Raw genomic sequence first — 14,346 nt, forward strand, 5'->3', positions numbered from 1 at the left:
TCTCGCTCTGTCCTGCCAGCGAGCAGCAGGAGCTGGGAGGGGACAGACCCAGGACAGCTGACCCAAACTGGCCAAAGGGGTATTCCATACCATCTAACGTCATGCTAAACAATATATAGGGGTGGCTGGCCGGGGTGGGGGGCCGGCTGCTCGGGGATAGGCTGGGCATCGGTCAGCGGGTGGTGAGCAATTGCATTGTGCATCACTTGTTTTCTTACACATTATTATTATTAATACTATTATCATTATCACTATTATTATTATTATTGTTATTATTATATTCCTGTCTTAATAAACTGTCTTTATCTCAACTCACAGGCTTCACTTTCCCGTTTCTCTCCCCCATCCCAGAGAGGGAGGGGGGAGGGTGAGCGAACGGCTGTGTGGTGTTTAGCTGCCAGCCGGGTTAAACCACAGCAGCCATAGCCATATTTCAGAAAATGGAAAACATTGCATCTTGCTAAGCAGATCAAGTGGTATAATTGCTTCAGTCCACTTTAATCAGTAACAACATTTTTTTACGACACTGCAGCAGCCCACTTACCTACTGTTATCTCCTCCTGGGGAGAGGAAGTCAGGCTGAGTCACCATTAAAGTATCAACTGGTAAGTCCAGGTCTCCAGTTTGATGAGCATTGATAATTGTTCTGGCTAAAGTCTTCAAGCTGTCAATTGACAACGAACCCTCAAACTCAGTTCTTTGGTGGCCTGGTGGATCACCAAGTTCAATAATCAGCACTCTTGATGGACCAGCTGCATCAGATGGCTGCAGAGCTCGGGTGCTCGCTGGTCCTCTCCCCACTTTGTGTGAGCCAGACCTGCTATGAAAGGCTGTGCAAAATGTCATATTAGGGCAGTGATATTTCTTTTTGCTTGCATTGTCTGAGATGACCTTCAACATGCTTTCAGCTCCTGGTATGTGATGGACTACTCTGATTTGGTCATGACCAACCTGCAAGAAATCAGCTAATTGATGCATTATATTTGCCTCACCTTCTTCCCCAATGGCCTCACTCACAGTGAAAGCTATGTGAAGGGAAAGGCCAGCAACTATTTCTACAGGTTCCTTCTCATGGAGAAGAACATAGAGGAGATTGTCCTCAAAGCTGAAGTAATTGGCTCCTGCCCTTTCGTTCCGTGAGAATGAAGACGGGGTTGGAGAAACATATTTCCCTTGAACGAAAACACGAAGGCTGAGCGGTTCATTGTAGAAAATAGCCAGGGGAAGTCTGGTTGAGTTCTGGCCACTGAGGAGGGAGAGTCTGAAAGTCAGAGGTGTTAGGTCCGGGAAGCAAACTGTGGTGAGTTTGGTGGATGGCAGTACAGAAAAGAAGGTAGAAGGATGCTCTGCAGGATAACAGGATGCATCACTGAAGGTGTCCATAAAGCTGTCTGTCACTGCTACCACTGGGAACAGCTCCTGGTTCACCATGGTGGCGTCCAAGTTTTCAAGGATGACAAGTGCATGATCTGCCTGTTTACAGAAGTAGCCTTGTACTGAGGGCTTGAAGATACACTTGTTGTCATCTCTGTAAATTCCTGGAAGGACAGATGGAGGTGGGGAGAGAAAAATAAATCAATAAAAAATTGTGTCGAATGTCATCTCAACAGGTTGTGCTGTAGCTGCATATTTTCCTATTTGGTGTTCAAAGTTACTTTTGCAAGTGCTAAAATTCTAACCAGTTTTAAGAGAAGCCTGGACACCAATGGATATTAAATGGGTAGAAACCACATCTACCTCAAGAAGTCCTTAAGCTGAAAATAACCGAGAACTGAATCCCAACCTAAGTGTCTGAGATTAGTCATTAGGATCTCTTTATGGATCTGTGCAGAGGAGACATAGTCCATACAGTCCTCTGAGTTCAGATAAGTTCCATCTGACCAAATATAGGTCTCTGCTTTAAGATGAGAGAAATTGTGCCTCAGGCAATAATGATGAGATCATCACTGATTATAAAGACAGAAAAAAAGTAAATGAGTTCAGATATGGGCACCAACAACATAAACATTTCTGCCCGGAGCATCCTATGAAAAGACGTGTGTTTCTGTTTTTCCTTCCTTCCTTCAAAACAAAATCAAAGGAGGAATTTGCTGCTGTAGCCAGCTATAATACTCCTTCCCTTCCTGAGCCCGCTCTTCCCTAGTTAGCTGGGCTCTTGAACATGTTAGGCAAAGAATGGCCAATGTCTAAACTAACTGAGCTCCTCATTCAGCAATGCTTAGTGCTAATGATAAAAAGAGAGAGCAACAGAACACAGTCACAAATTTCTGAATGAAAAAAAAAAAAAAAAGAAAAAAAAAAGCATTCCCCTTACTATGGAAACACTGCAAATGGGAAAGCCACTGCTAGACGATAATGTCAGGCTCCTGGAAAAGAGGAACTATGAGAAACCTGCCAGGTCCTGCTTATTGTTACAGCTCAATGCCTGAATCCTGTGGACATTTAGCTACGATTTATTTCAAGGTGATTCCTCGTGTGCAGACTGCTGCTCTGATCTATAAGCACTTCCCAGGGTGAGCTCTCACTCTGAACATCACAGAGCAAAGTGATGGAATGACATAAATATCACACTCAGCTCAGGAAGGAGGTCCAAGTGACACAGCATCTATGCAAAAAAAAATAAAATAATAATAATTTTAGACAGTGCTTTATTGATTTCTATTCCTTTTTCTCACTTTTTTGGCTTTGTCTTTCTATTTTTAGCTGTACCGGCATGAGTGTTTTGTCAGGAGGATGTGCTGGGAGAAAAGGGAGGGGAGCAGCAGCATCATGGAGAGACTGCCCTTGGATATTGGGTATTGCCCCGGAGCGCGGGGAGGACACGCCGAGCAGCCCGCAGCCAGCCCACAAAGGCTGACAGATCTCGTTTACTCTCCCGGAAACATTCAAATCACTCCCCATCTCCCCCCAGTGCCATTGCTCCTGCCTACAGATGGGGTTTGTTAATGTTTTGTGATTTCCCAGGACTTCCCTTCGCCCCTCCGAGCAGGTTCGCTCGGCTCCCTGCGCGCCCGCCCATGCACGCGCACGCAGCGCTGCTCGTCTCCTTCCGAACGGCCTTATCTGCCAGTCACAATTTCTGCAGCCTGCAATTTCGATCACTTTTAAATGAAACCCATGCTGGCCTTGGTAATCATAATGTCATTTACAATTTACCACAAAACACGTTTATTCAGTTAGTAGCACATCGGAGAAAGAGAACTCCATATGAACTCGCCGCTGAAGCCCTAATCTGATTATTTCCTCATGAAAATCCAAGCAGGGGTGCTTGTAAGAGGGGCCTGAGAGGAGAAGGAAAAAGTGCGGCCTGGCCACAGCTGACTCTCATAATCGATGCGAATAGATAAGCGACGCAGCGTGTCAGGGCCAGCAGCTAATCTGCCCCGGGGCTTTGCTCTAAAAAAGGCCAGAGTGGACAGGACTTAATAAATACTGAGTGACCACTGAATATTGAGCTGACATGTGCTATTTACATTGGCGATGAGCAATAACAGTGATAAATTCCAGAAGCCTCCCCATGTCCATAAACGGGGTGAAATTCGATTAAACAGGGTTATATTTGTGCGTGCACGTGTGTTTGCACACGTGTGAGAGGGAAAAAAAAAAATTGAGGGGGGAAATGGAAGAGAAACCAGGCGTGTGTGAGTCAATGTGAGACCTTAAAAATGGGTGGGAAAGATGGAGAAATGGCATGTGTCCCTCTCGGTGCATGCAAGAGGAAGAAATAGGAGATGCAAAGTGTCCGTGCCCACCCTCCCCAGTTATTTCCTCAGCCTCAGACAGCAGGCTGTGCTTTCTGCAGATTCCCTTGCCGTCGAGTTTGCTATTTAATTATATACATCCACATGCACGCACACACCGCCACACACAAACATATATATCTATATGAGATTTGAGCGCTCAGGTTGCTTCTAGGGCTCCTGACAAATATTAACTTTGTGTCAATATTTGTCCTTCCTGTCGTGAAATGAGGATTTTCCACCTCATTTCACATTTGAAAAGAAAAATGCGCCGAGGGGGTCCTCTTTGCTTAGGAAAAAAAAAAAAAAAAAAAGAAAAAAAAAAAAAGAAACACCAACAACAACATCTCATATCCTTTATTTAGAAAAATGGAGCAGGAGGGAAGGAGGGAAGAGTATTTTTAAAATAGATGTTTTGACTTAAAGGCACATAGAGTCCTTTGCAAGTCTCCTGCCTTTTCCCTAGTTCCCCAATGCCAAATAAATAAAATAAAATAAAATAAATTCTACATTTAAAATTGAATGAAATACATCAACATTAATGATTTTCCCCTTCAGGTTAACACCACCATTTCCTTCAATAATTTTTACCCATTTCGTGATAGATTTCACAATTCATGGTACAAGGAAAAATATAGTCGTTTTTTGACAAAAACAAAAGGCAACGTCAGGTTTTTATCAAAATAAAATAAATCTCCCGCAATTTTCTTTCCATCTGACTGGATTTGCCCGTCAGTTATTTCTAATTTAACAACAATTATAGTTACAAAAATATAAAAGCGTGTAGGGGAACAAGGGGGAGGGGAGAGATAAATGGGACACTGTTTAGAAATTGCGATTCATTGGCCTTGGGCTGGCCAGCACATATCTTTGCTGAGGGGGAAATATTCATCAGCATTAACTGTTCCTTTTGACCTGCTGACATTCAAATGTGAAATAAAAAAAAAAAAAAAAAAGAAGACCTGGCAATAGGACTTTGGAAATGTAGCAGTCCGCAAAGCTAAATTATTCTGAGGTCAGTCATTTTTGCTATGCAAAAGGTTTTCTACATTTCTTGGGTACAGATGTTCCCTGTAAATAATTCTGGACCCAATTCTCCTATCTAATCCCCAGCACAGGGTCCTCATGCCTATGCACTCGTTATTTGAAAGCCATGGCTCTGCAGTCATTCGTCTTGTGAATCTTCATGTGCAGAAGTGCAAGCAAGCCTGTCAACTTCAGCAGATGTTGAGACAATGCATCCCCCATCGTTTTAAAAAATACCACTGACTGCAAATTAGGAATATCATGCAACTGAATGTACCAGAGCCCACATGGAGGATAAATATGCAGATATGCAATGCCAAATAACATTTTTTGCACAAGGCATGTGTTGGGAACACATGCAGAGCAATGCATGGAGGTGAGTGTGATTGCTCGTGTATTTGCGAGAGCACATGTGTGTGAGACACATGCACATAAATACACAGCCATGCCAGGGACTGTATGTATAACAATTGAGTGGTTGCTTTAGGCTGCTAATTCTTTCTCCTAAGGAAAATTATTTATGAAGGAAATGAGTCTCATAACACTGTATGTTTTTATGCTCTGCTGTTTATCGCTCCTCCATAAAACCTTTGAACCCTCTGGCCAATTGTGGTCATGTCTGGGGACTCAAAGACACTATGTTCCTACAAGTGCTGTTAAAGTGGGTGCCCAGGCGGGGAGAAGATAGATATTAGTGCTCCCACTAAAAAGGCTGTAGTGTAAGCTCACCAATACGCACCACAGGATCTGCATTGGCCCTTCCCATACAAATCGATATAAAAACAGGTGCAGTACATGAAATATTTGTTCTTGCACTCACTGTCTGCATACATGGCCACACACATTGCCAGTATTTATTCACTATGAAATTGAGTATCATTTGCATCTTTCACATGCTTATATATTTATTGTGCTAGCACTAACCCTTCAGAGCTCCCCCATGCTTAAGAGGTAAGGCATATAGGTCATAGATAATAATATATCTTTCCAAGTGACAAAAAAATAGCAATTTTATCCAGTTACATAAGGTATAGTAATAAGTCATTCTTGGCCTTGAAACCTAAGTACACAAGTTTTCACAGAAGACTCTAGAGGCACATCTAGGCCAGGATGCTCTCCAAAGTGGTTAAAAGGAGGTGTGTAGAGAGTGTATGAGAACAGGATATGCATACAGCAATGTTCTCCCAAACTGTTCCCCAAGCATTCAGTGATTTACAGCTCTGGAACCTTCTGAGTCAAAGAGAACATCTTCAGTCTTTGTATTCGAGAGAAAATATCAAACCTGTCTCACAAAACAGCCAAAAGCTTGGGAGGATAACCCAGCCAGGGGCATACATCTTCAGCTCTCTCGGATGAGGTGGTCGATACATCTGAGATGCCCAAATAGACCTTCAAATAGCTTTTTGGACTGGCTCCTGACTTGTCCTAACTTCTGGAAAGCACCCAGGAATTGTTTTGGAATCTGCTGGATCCAAACTGGGCTTGGAACTGTTCTCTTGGATGTAGCAGGAGTGAGCGGGAAGCTCCAGTGGCCATTCCCTAGAACTCCTTGACTCACGAGTAGACATCAAGCCTCTTTCTGCTATTGTCAGCACCGTCCCAGAGCAGCATCCAGTTAATAAAATCTCTTAGAAAGGCACAATTAAGAGAGGATTTTTGTCCTCATTATCATTATTGATTGGGGAACTTTAGTCATTTTAGCCATCCTAGCAACACTAAGTTCCCCATGATGTCTATTTAGGGAATAAATCCAACATGCAGACAAAAGAGGCATTACGTGGCATTATATTGTGCGTGGAAAAAGAGAGGATTAAACAGTTGAATTACTCTGTCCTCCATGATTCTGTGCAATTTCAGAGAGTCCCCAAAAGCACTGCGAATTAAGCACCCTTAAATTATAACCCTGAACGAGGGAGAAAAGGATGTTGCAGAAGTCATTACTTTAAACCTTACTGTAACACAATCAAATGTGTGGTATGGGACTAGTGTGAGCAGGACAGACCATGGGTGGCACTGAGAACACTCACAAGAAAGCATGGGTCTCTACAGCCTTCTCGAGGGCTTGGAAGATCCATCAATGCACAACGAAAGGGTAGAAACTGGGGGGGGGTTGTACTAGCAAAATAAAACCCAGGGCCCTGGCTGGGGCTTTTTGATGGTCTCATGAAGCAAATAGAAAAATGTGAAAAAGTATTCCCAAAACCTCTCAGGTTCACTAACCGTCATTCAAGGAGCTGATAGCTGGATGTGGGAAGTATTCTGCCTCCCAGGAAAGACATTTAAAAGAGAAAAACGCAAACAGGACCATCCTTCTGTCCAAAATAATTCATCTTTGGTAAAACGTGTTGTTCTGCAAATATCATTTCATTTCTTGTGTTGCTGCTAAAGTTTTTCCCCTTATGTTTCCCTTCAAGACACTTCTGTTTTCCTTTAGGTGTATTTAAAGCCCAGAAGGATTTTTCTGTTCTGCCCAGCAATGCCACTGAGTGAAGCTTTAGACAAACCGCTTCATGTGGCTCAGTGCTAAGGGGCAGCAAGCAGCAGAGCTTTTGCCAGCGCGGTCCTAACCTCCAGCTCTCTGGCCAAGGAATGATAAAACTGCCACCACCACCTGACAGCAGAACAGCAATTTCATCGGATGCCAGACCCCAAAAATGAATGTGGCTGTGCCATGCACCGCTCTGAGCTGTGGATATAATGAGTTTTGAATGGGAAGTCCCGGACACAATAAATCTGTGCCATATGTGACCATTTCCTGTGTCAGTTCCTTTCTCATAACCAGTGGAGGCTTCGCCCTCCCCCTCGCTTTCCCTTTCATGACCCCACACCAGGGCTCTGAAATCTTTCAGGGCTGCTTATGGGCCTCGGGCCTTTCCACAGCAGTTGCATAAATAAATGAGTTTGACAGCAAACATCGTAACGGTTAGCAGTAATGTGCGCTCCACACAAGTGCCTGCACTACTCACTGGAGAAATGGGAGAGGAAAGAGGTCGTTTTGTTACTGCAAACAAAAGTATGTTCTCTGACAAGTGGTGAAAGAATTAGTCAAATAAACTTGAACTCTATTAAGACCGTTGCTGCCAGGTTTTGTTATGGACTGGAAGGTTCTCAGCTTCTTTTTTGCAGTTACTGCAAAGACAAATCATCCTTTTCTTCTGCAAAAATAAAGTTAGGGTATAAAACGAACTGCCTCAAAATAAATTTTGCAGGGAACTCCATTTTACTATTATTATTATCATTTCTTCCCAATGAGAACAGTTATTTGGTCCTGGGAACCGATTCTAAAAGAGACTGAATGATTTTCCATTAGAAATGAGCCAGAGAAAAACAACAAATACCTGTAGGTATTGGAAGTATTCAGGTTAGAATTAAGGTTAAAATGACGATTACTATTTAAGACATAGGTGACAGAAAGGACAGAAGAGAACTCAGTATTTGCCCTCACATTGTTTTCCTATTTTTTTTTTCATTAACAAATCAAACATTTTGATTAAATACCAAAATTATACTCATTTTTCAGCTTCTTCATCTGAGAAATTGTCATGTTTTTAGACTATATTTTTTCTCTAAAACTATTTTATTGAAAAGCCTTTTTTCCTCAGATATACTATTGAAGCAAAAATATTACAAATATCCCAAGTTCAGTCCAGAAATGTTGCAGACATTTTAATTAGTACACTAAAGTAGAAGCTTCATAAAAATGATCAGGAAGTAAGGAAGGTTGTTTTCCCATGTTCAGTGTAGAGAGAACAACAACAAAAAATATTAATATCTTAAAAAGGGAAATTGGGAGATTTAGTTCAGAAATCTTAAAAAAACATGTTTCTGGCTAAACAAACAAACAAACAAAAAGCCTTGGAATGGTTAGGATTCAGTCAAGCTACTACAATTGGTGAGTTTTTATCAAGTTATATTAATTTCTTTCAGGAGCAGTGTAAATATAAATACTGTTGGATCAAATGGATGAGTGAGATGACTTCTTGGGCTCTCTACCCATCCTGCCCAATGTTTCCAATATCTTTTTATCAGCAACCCTGTCTCTGCTTTCTTCTTTCTTTTCCTTTTTTTTTTTTTTTTAATAAAGAAAAGCCATTATATAATATTATACCATGACACATTTATGAAAATGGACAGTAATGGGAGGCAAATATTTTAAGCCTTAGAAGTTGAAATGAATCTGAAAACGTAGCGCAGAATCTGAACACCTATGAAAACATCTGAAGAGCTAAAATTTGAGATACAAAGGCTAGAGTCATTATTAAAGCGTGTGGAATGGTATTCATCATATTAATTTTATCTGCCTAAATGTTAAACATCTAGTTTAAGCTAATTGTCTAGTCTAGCTGCTCATCTAGACAATAATCATGAGAGAGAGAGAGAGACTTTTAGATGGTCATTAATTCCCTCTTTCCCTGGGATAGATTGCGTCACTTCTTGAGATACCTGCCTCTGCTTCTATATGGGAAACCTAGGTAGCTAGCTCGAACTGAAGGCCTGTCTTTTGGACAGCTGAAGTGAGGTGAAATGAATCTACCTCCTAATGATACAGCTGAAGAAGCTTCCAGAATAGCAAGAGTAATAGGTGTTGGTATTCACCAAGTATTTTAAAATAAGTGGGAAATTGTAGCTCTGTACACACCTCTAAAGTAACCTCTCCAGTTATGAACAAGGGGAAAGATGGAAAGAAGGAAGATGAAGCCACTACCACGTTAATCTAGAAAATAATAAAGCTCCACTATCCCTGAATGAGATCTTTAGCACAACAGGCTGCAAACACCTTGTTGAGAAAGACCCTGAAAAAGAACAAACTCTACATTTGTCTTTTGCTACAAGAGTTCATCCACTGGGTACAGATATCCGCACCTCTCAGTAGCCCTGGTTAACCTGGTGCAGGGTCACCCTGCAGACCACAGCTTGTTCTGCTCCTCATCAGCAGAGCTTGTGTAGGAAATGGAGCGAGCACTGAGAAAAAATGCCTCGGAAAGCACAGAAATAGAAAAAATATTGTAAAAGAGACATTCCAGCAAATACGGTGAGAGCCTATAAAATTAATTCCTAACGTCTGGAATCAACATGAGGGCTGGCCTGGAAGGAGACTGGTTTCAAACACCACTTCCACGAAAATTAAATGAGCCTGTAGGCGTAGTCCTAAAGCGCCATGACTGCATTGAACCCCGGGAAAAATAGGTCAGAAGAGATTTCTGGATATCATTCAGTTCAAATTCTCACTCAAAGCAAGGCTAACCACAAAGTTAGATCAGGCTTCAGAGGGCTTTATCACAAATCATAGTATATCTCCTTTTAGGCTTTTATATATTCACTAGGACAAATTTCCCAGTTTGGAGGCTGTCCAGAGAAACCACCAGGGTTGAAAATGACTCAGACAAGGTCTGTGATCCTAATGAAGTTTTCATACAACATAACACACATGCAAGATGGTTTGAAGAAGCTTTTGAGGCTTACTTTTGCAAATATCTGTTTTACTCCTGCATGCTTGTTTTAGGCAGTCCAAGGCCTGTTCCGTGTCCCATCAAAGTCCTCTGGACAGCTCCAACAGAGAAACAATAGCTTCAGAGCTGGAGCAGATCTTGCACTTCACCAGATCGTGTTCTTCACCTTCAATATAAAAGTGAATGAACTCAGTCCTTACTGCATGGTGTGGTGCCCAGGTAGGCAGAAAAAGAATAACTACACTGGCTTGAAGTCCAGAGCGTCCTGCATTGACTGGTAGGCACCCCTTCTTTTGCATTTTATTCCAGACTTTCTAGTGACCTGCTTGAAATTTCAGACAGCCCTTGGAGTTATTTTGGCCACGGAGTATATTTAAAACTCATTGTGCCTAATGTTGTTTTTCTACAATTGAGAAGTAATCAAGAAAGACGTGAAAATAAATAGACAAGTGAGAGGCAAAATGAAATATGAAGTGGCTAGAAAGGAGCCTGCTCTCTAATGTATTTTTTCAGCTTATTATTGTAAAAGCCCAGAGCAAAAGAATAGCTTTGAAGAGTCTTTTGTTAATAGTGGCAAGGTTGTCTTTTTATTTTTCTTAACTTTTTATTTATTAGCCATGCTGCACAGGGTACTTCCATAACTGATGGTTGGGTTTCGAGTTACAGGGACTTGTTTAGTCTGAAAACATCCCAGCCTGTGATGGGAAACTGCAAAGAGAAGTAATGGCCTGTTGTCTCGTGCTTGAAGGGACTAAAACTGAAGCCCATTTGTTCTCTACTTCTCCCTGTGATTTCTGGTGGTTGAGCTTGCAAAGGTTTGGATGTCTCTGTTTGGATGGTTAAAGTGCATTCCCAGCAGGCCACTTCCTCAGGTGGTCTATCTGATGACAGCTTGATGCTTAGGCCAATATAAAACAGCTGAGGTTTTGACCCTGTCTGAGAATAAAATTATAAAGCTGCATTCCTACATGGGGCAAGGATTTCATCCTGCAGATTGCTGTAATAAAAAAGTTTTTGAGTGTTCTTAGCTGATGTTCAAGCTTTAAAATGTGACAGTCAATGACATTTTTGAGACTCTTAGCACTGGGATGCTATGCATTTATTCATCATTGCCTTGAATGTGTGCTTAAGCATACAAACATTTCATTGCTACAAAATTTCATTCAATGCAGTCATGTGGGAACACACTAGCTGCGCACAGAAAACCAGACAGGTGCATTAAGCACATTTGTTTCTTTGAGACTTTTTAGTGCTTTATCGCTGGTGAACAAAAGAGGTCTGAAGCAGAGTTAAGATAGGCAGAGCAATATCGGATCGCCCAAGGCTGCTTAGCTCAGGCATCCTGCTGGCATTTACAGGATGCTCTTCATGCATAATAGCCTATATTACCTAGCCTTTTATGACAAGAATTGCCAATATGGACAGTTTGGGGTCTGCTCTTTTTGGTATAACACCAGCATTACTAGACAGCAAGGTGAGATGAGCACTGTCAAGATTTTTACTTATTTATTCTATGGCATCAACAGTATCAGAATAGTCTCCAATTTCTGGGCATACTAATCAATAAGCTTATCAGGCAGGCACCTGAAAGGGTTTTCTGCTCATTTGGGTCATCAGAGAGCACCTTTCTGCTCCCAGGGTGGCATTAAGAGCCAAGCCAACCTGTGCCTTTGCAGAGGACAAAGCCTTGAGTCCCTATCTTGTGAGCATGCAAAGTCTCATTCCAGACAGACCACACTAAGTGCAAAGACCAATCTAGGTGGGCAGAAAATGGGCTGGTTCAAACCAGTCCTAAATTTTTATCTCTGCCCTATCAAGACACCTGGACTATAACCACTCTTTTCTTCATGAAGACCTCCAGAACTCTCCTATGCACAATTTCCCTGGGGAAGAGCTTTCTGCAGAGAGATGCATTTTCCAACCCAAGTCTTGCCAAACAGGGTGGCATATTATATCAAGAACATATGATTTTGCATTTTCTTGCAAGTTATGTTTCCATGAGGTCCAAGAACTGGGGTCTGTGACATGAATACCCAACCAGAAGGATGTGCTGTGGAAAAGACCCCCACGCTGCCAAGGACATTGAGGGAGGAGGAACATGGGGCAATCTTGATGCTTTTTTTTTATTATTTTTGCTCTTGGTGGCTCACATGGCACAAGCGGTCAGACACAGAGGCCTCAGAAGTCGCGATCTGAATTTAATAAAGCTGTCTGAAAGGGGAGGGAGACAGGGAAAATAAGATCATGGAGATAATAAAGGCAGAGATAGGAAGAGAGGAAAAGAAAGAACATTAGAGATGACTGGTGATGGCTGTTCTCTTTCAGACTCAAGTGGCCAGAAGTGAAATATTTATCGAAGAGGTGGGACACCAATTCATTATGAAAAGAATAATAAAGAAAAATGAATATTTTATGATTAGAACATACACATCGATGCCCCTATAGGGAAGAAAGTCAAAAGGCAAGGATAATGGCAAGGCACAGCAGGGCAACTAACATAGCTGCATGATTTCATTAAAATTTGGCAGGTATTGGTGTGATTCTTTAAATTCAGTACAGGTACACCTATAGTCTGCAAGCAGGATTAAGTCAGTGGAAATGGGAAGTGGAAAAATATCCACTTTCAATGTAACAATAAATTCCACAGATTAGTAACGTGAGAGGGTCAGCTTGCTTCACCATACCAGCAACCTCTCTCCCATTTCTGTTTGGGGAATAAAAGTTATCTGAAGGGTCAGACGGAGAAGGAGGAGGCTCATCTAATCTTCGCTGACATCAACAGCCAAATCCCCCACTTAGGGTTGTTTTTTCTTGTCTTTTCTATAAGATTTTTTTTGTTAGAAAAACCAAGAAGACACCAGAGGGAAAATAAATGCAGATACATTTTTAATGCATACATTTAATTTTTAGAACATGGTGGGCACTTCAGTGCTGGGTACTGGAACTGTGAGGGGGGATTTATCTAATCAGCCCTCCGTGGCCCCGCTTCATTGACATAATGTGGTCCTGCCAATTAAAGCACTCGAATCACAGCTCTGCATTTTCCTTCTCTTTCTTGCTAAAATTATTGATGTGCTTTGTACAATGTGTAATTGCCATTATTGTATATATGCCTAGAGCATGTGCAGAGCTGAAATTGAAATAAATAAGCAAACAAAAATCATGCGATAGGAAGTCTCTGATGGTATGGTGGGGGGTGGGACCACGGCATCACAAGCTGAAAATAGGATTTGATACTGCTGTGACTGGGTTTGATAGAGTGAGATTTGATAAGGCTAGAATAAAAGGATGCTGTGATCCTCTGGTCTGACCCCTCTTTCTATATAGCACAGATCCCCAGCAAACAACCAGATTCAAAGCACCTCTTTTAGCTTCTTGGGTCTGAGCCTCTGTGTCCAGAGACTTTGAGGGAATGGTCCTGATTTACACCACCTGCAGATCTTGCCCACTATAACACATTCTCGTTTGCCCCCTCCCTTTCTCCCTTTTGCACGCACACACAGTAGATTTGTTCTTTACATTTAATTTATGCAAGTGAGGCACAGAATACATTTCAGTAATGCTAATTAGATACGCACTAATTTCTTCTCTGTGAAATAGCAGTAAGTAATTAATCAGAATTTTGATCACAACTCAGTTGGCAATTCTAATTGCACTTGCCATTTCCACAGCAAATATGGAATCATTATCTTTTTCGCCTAGTCCTCTCTTCCTAATCATCCAGGGTGCTAGAAGCAAAACATTTCCAAGAACTAAATACTGTCTCTATCAACTAGCAGCCTTAATACCTTCGGACTGAGGGTTAGTGGGTTCAGTCCACGGCTGTGTTTTTATTTCAAGCTTCATTGTAATTTTAAAGTGAATAGCTAGTGGCAGGCCGGCTGCTTGCCTGAGGATGGGGGGATTCTGCCTCATAAAATTATGAGAAAGGATGAAAGCAAGTGGCTCACGCCATTAAAAACCTTCTGGGAGAGCACAAGAGACACCTGACCTTTGCACAAGCGTCCAGCAGGCATCTAAGGGACATATGGATATTGATCTGTATCACCAGAGCCTGTGCCACATCTGCAAGGCACCACAACCACATTTTAACTCCAGGTGGTCATCGAAGTACAGAACAGGATGCTCAG

At 41.8% G+C, this 14,346-nt stretch overlaps 1 protein-coding gene across 1 annotated transcript in view; it reads right to left on the reverse strand.

Moving 5' to 3' along the window:
• Positions 1-14,346, reverse strand: part of PKHD1 (PKHD1 ciliary IPT domain containing fibrocystin/polyductin) — a 256,426-nt gene that overhangs the window by 28,110 nt on the left and 213,970 nt on the right. The window contains exon 59 of the mRNA XM_066993217.1: positions 545-1,538. Within this exon, the coding sequence (XP_066849318.1) occupies positions 545-1,538 (994 nt within the window). The remainder of the gene's footprint in view (positions 1-544; positions 1,539-14,346) is intronic.

Source organism: Anser cygnoides, chromosome 3 (assembly GCF_040182565.1).
Source record: "Anser cygnoides isolate HZ-2024a breed goose chromosome 3, Taihu_goose_T2T_genome, whole genome shotgun sequence".
In the NCBI taxonomy this organism is placed as follows: Eukaryota; Metazoa; Chordata; class Aves; order Anseriformes; family Anatidae; genus Anser; species Anser cygnoides.